Here is a 3,589-nt window from a genome sequence, read left to right as displayed (position 1 = left end):
GCTGTATAAAAAGAAAGTAATCTTAAAAAGGATTGGAGAAATCTTACTTGCCCATTGTATATTGTCACATTGACCCCTTTAGCAAGGAGTTCGTCCAAGCCACAACATAAAAATTAAAAGTCGACTCAAAATAATAAGAAATATCGTAGAGTGAAGACAAATTTAATTTAATTTTAATTTTTTGTAGAAAAGGTCCTTCGAATTAGGAAAATAATAATAATAAGAAAGAAAGAAAAAACTTCGATTTCTCCATCGAATGCCTAGAAGACAAAAGTGATGAAAAGGAAATCAGAATCTTATATAGTTGTTGGGGCTGAATTTGCCGAGGAAATGACTTTTCTTTTTTCGGTTACAAGAAGATGACTTTCTAACAACCGAAATCTAATACTTATAAAAATTTGATAATAAAAATTTAATTTCCTAACGTGTAAATATACCATCTACAAAATTATAGGATGAATTTGTATATGCGTCAGTTATATATAATCAACAGTCTCTCGTAACATGCATATGAATTTTACCGCGTAAAACACGTGTATGTTGCGAGAGATAAATTATTTATAATATAATCTATATGTACAATAATTTTGCTTTTTTGGACTGGCAAAATCAGTACCTCATTAATCCTTGGTTTCATAAAATCCCCTTCCATTGCTGTGAAGACATGGTCGGACTGCCCTCCCCATCTGTACACACACAAAATATGCATCATTTTCAAATAAAGTTGTAAATTTTTTGAGGACTGAAAACTAAAACGGATATCAAAAAAAAAAAAAAAAGGGTCGAATATACTCACGTCACATTATCTGGGATTATCTTAAGCTTCTTTTTAATGACCCCGTTTAACAAAGTATCAAGATCACCAACACCATCGCCACCAGCTGCTGATGATGAAGACCTCAAGGAACTGAGATATCTTGAATATTTCTTAAGGGCAATTCCTTTTGATACTTCAATGGTTGCCAAGGATGAAACTGGATCCATTCCTGAGTCCAACAAAAAATTATAGAAGTCCTGCAAATACCCCAAAGCCAAAAGAAAAAAATAATCACAAAATGTTAATTGTAATTAAATTGAAGTCACAAATATTTACTAAATTAATGCCAATGGAGTCTTGCGTCCTGACTTGTACACCAATGATCTTAGGTCAAACTCCCATGATACCTTGGTAGTGTGTGTGTGAGAAATTCTCGTTCCCCCACCCCCTTCTAGTTTAGACTACCGCTTATATTCAAATATATATAATAATATGAAAATTAACCAATATATATTATATACCACAGAATTGCTGTTAGAGGAAATGATTTGCTCAAGTTCACTCCATGAATTGGTTGCCTCCACAAGTTGACCATTCTGAATCTGTTGTTTAATCCTTTGAGCCACACTGTTTCATTAAAAAGGGCTTTTTAGACTTCTGGAAATCTCTTAAATCCATCATCTGCTCATACCAATTATTACATATTGCGTGTATTGCAAAATGTGACAAAAATTAATAGACCTGTTTGCTTCCTTCAACCCATTGTCGTCAAGCCTTGAGACGTCTTTGAGCAGAGGACCCCACGAAAGCTGCAAAAATGCATAAAATCGTACTAATCATAATTAATTTAATTACCCAGAATTGAAAATTTGGAAATTAAACACTGCAAATCTTCATAATGCATAAATTAAATTATTGGGTCAAAGCAGTTGAACTGTAAAAACGTACCACAAAATCTTCCGGGGAGATCCAACTGTCTCCCAATGCCACTCCTACAAAAAGAACCCAAAAAAAAAAAAATTCACATGTTTTTGGAACCTGCTATTTTTAATTAGACCAAGAATTGGTTAATTATAATTACCTCCAAGTCTGAGTTTTAGTTTTCCTGCTTCAATGGCTTTCAGAGCTGAAAGTCCAAGAGTGACTGCAAATTTTCCTCCATAAGACTCTGCCACAATAAACAGAGGACTCTTTTGGAGGTTCTCATTTCTGTTGAATATCTCCTCCAACAACGTGGTCAAGTCAGTGGCTGCCTCCAAATCATTTTTCACAAACAGAGATTTTTCCTCCACAAAACTGAATCCACTTCCAACTGGGTTGTCCTAAATCATCCCAAAAGAACAAAAGAAATGGAAATTCATGTAATTGAAATCTGGTTGGTCCCCTGCCAAAAAAAAGAAAAAAAAAAAGAAAAAAAACAGAAAACAGAGTTTGAAGTTTTTTTGGCTGACTTACAACAAACAAAAGATCTGCTTTCTGCAACCATGTTGAGTTTCTTGGGTTCAAATTGGTGTCCAATGGCCCAATCTCTTCAAAATTCCCAATCCCAACTCCTGAAGCTCCCTAGTTTTTGTTCAAAGAGCAAGATTAAATATATCTATAAGACTAAAAAAAATGGTACAAAATTTCTGGGTTTTCTCATTATCATTTGATAAATATATATACTCACAGGTCCACCCTGAAGCCAGAGAATGATTGGCCATGGCTTGGAGGGATCTTCTACTCTGTTAGGACTTCTGTAAAGCCACCAGAACATGTGGGCTTCTATGTAAAAAAAAGAACCAAGAAATCCATGAACACTCACATTTCTGCCAAAACACAAAAAAAAGAAGAAAAAGTTCTATGCCTGAATTGCTTACTTGGTCTGACTTCAACATAACCCCACTCTTCTGATCCATCTAGGGTTCCTGCAGATTCTGTTATGCCTCCATGGAAAAGTGGTAGGAAAAGGAGAAGAGATAGAACAAGACTTAGAGAGTGCTTCTCCATTCTGAGAGCAAAGACTGGACACCAACTGCTCCAGCTGGAAAAGTTTAACATTAAGTGAAAAGGAGGATGTTTATATATGCACAGACGGAGGATTATGAAACTGACGCCTACTTTGTCTCTCTGTGCAACAGAAATAACAAAGGAAACAACAGTATTTGCTGAGTAACGTATTGTTTATATCATTATTTTAGTTTCAAAATTGATTTGGAAACGGTTAACTAATAATAAAATCAAATTGTAGATTTCTTTCCTTATCATAAAATACATAAACAAAATAAACAAAATATGCATGGAAAAATGTGTTTGTTCTGTAGTAGAATATTAATCATGGAGGAGGATTCACTAGTTTTTCTGTTCTTAGATCTCAAGTTCGAACCCCCACGACATCAGTTGTGTGTATGAGAAAGCCCCTCCCCTCTAGTTTAGATGATCGCTTGTGCTAAAAAAAAATCCTAAGCATTGAAGCTCAACACTTTTTACATGATTGCTTAAAAGGGAATATACGTGTCTTCTCAATTACAATATGAAAAACGTTAAAACTCTTTTGCTCAATATCTTTGTAGGCTCAACATTCTTATCTAATCTTACCCGTTCCGTTCCACTACGAAACTTGAAAAACTTGGTGCAGGCTCTTTCCATGGGTTAAATTGACTAAGAACTTTAAGTTCTCTTGATCTAGAAAGCTTAAATAAAATTTTGACAAATCTTCGAAACCGAGAGAATCACTCACTAGTCAGTACAAAAAATGCTGTTACAAGATCATGAAACACTGAAATTATTTTTGGTTAGGTGAGTCATTTTGATGAGCTTCTTACTATATATAGAGCACCTGATTTGATCTTC

The 3,589-nt window shown here is 34.5% G+C and overlaps 1 protein-coding gene across 1 annotated transcript in view; it reads right to left on the bottom strand.

The window, feature by feature from the left end:
• Nucleotides 1-2,857, bottom strand: part of LOC117629819 (serine carboxypeptidase-like 51) — a 7,373-nt gene extending 4,516 nt beyond the window's left edge. The window contains exons 1-10 of the mRNA XM_034362446.1: nt 2,617-2,857; nt 2,427-2,521; nt 2,213-2,320; nt 1,839-2,079; nt 1,706-1,749; nt 1,499-1,566; nt 1,279-1,384; nt 797-1,014; nt 616-686; nt 48-97 (exon numbers count right to left, since the gene is read on the bottom strand). Coding sequence (XP_034218337.1) covers nt 48-97; nt 616-686; nt 797-1,014; nt 1,279-1,384; nt 1,499-1,566; nt 1,706-1,749; nt 1,839-2,079; nt 2,213-2,320; nt 2,427-2,521; nt 2,617-2,797 — 1,182 coding nt within the window. The 5' untranslated portion in view covers nt 2,798-2,857. The remainder of the gene's footprint in view (nt 1-47; nt 98-615; nt 687-796; nt 1,015-1,278; nt 1,385-1,498; nt 1,567-1,705; nt 1,750-1,838; nt 2,080-2,212; nt 2,321-2,426; nt 2,522-2,616) is intronic.
• Between the last annotated feature and the right edge of the window lie 732 nt (nt 2,858-3,589).

This window comes from Prunus dulcis, chromosome 6 (assembly GCF_902201215.1).
Source record: "Prunus dulcis chromosome 6, ALMONDv2, whole genome shotgun sequence".
NCBI classification, from domain to species: domain Eukaryota; kingdom Viridiplantae; phylum Streptophyta; class Magnoliopsida; order Rosales; family Rosaceae; genus Prunus; species Prunus dulcis.
The sequence above is the reverse complement of the archived record's forward strand: the minus strand, read 5'-3'. Positions and strand labels throughout refer to the sequence as shown.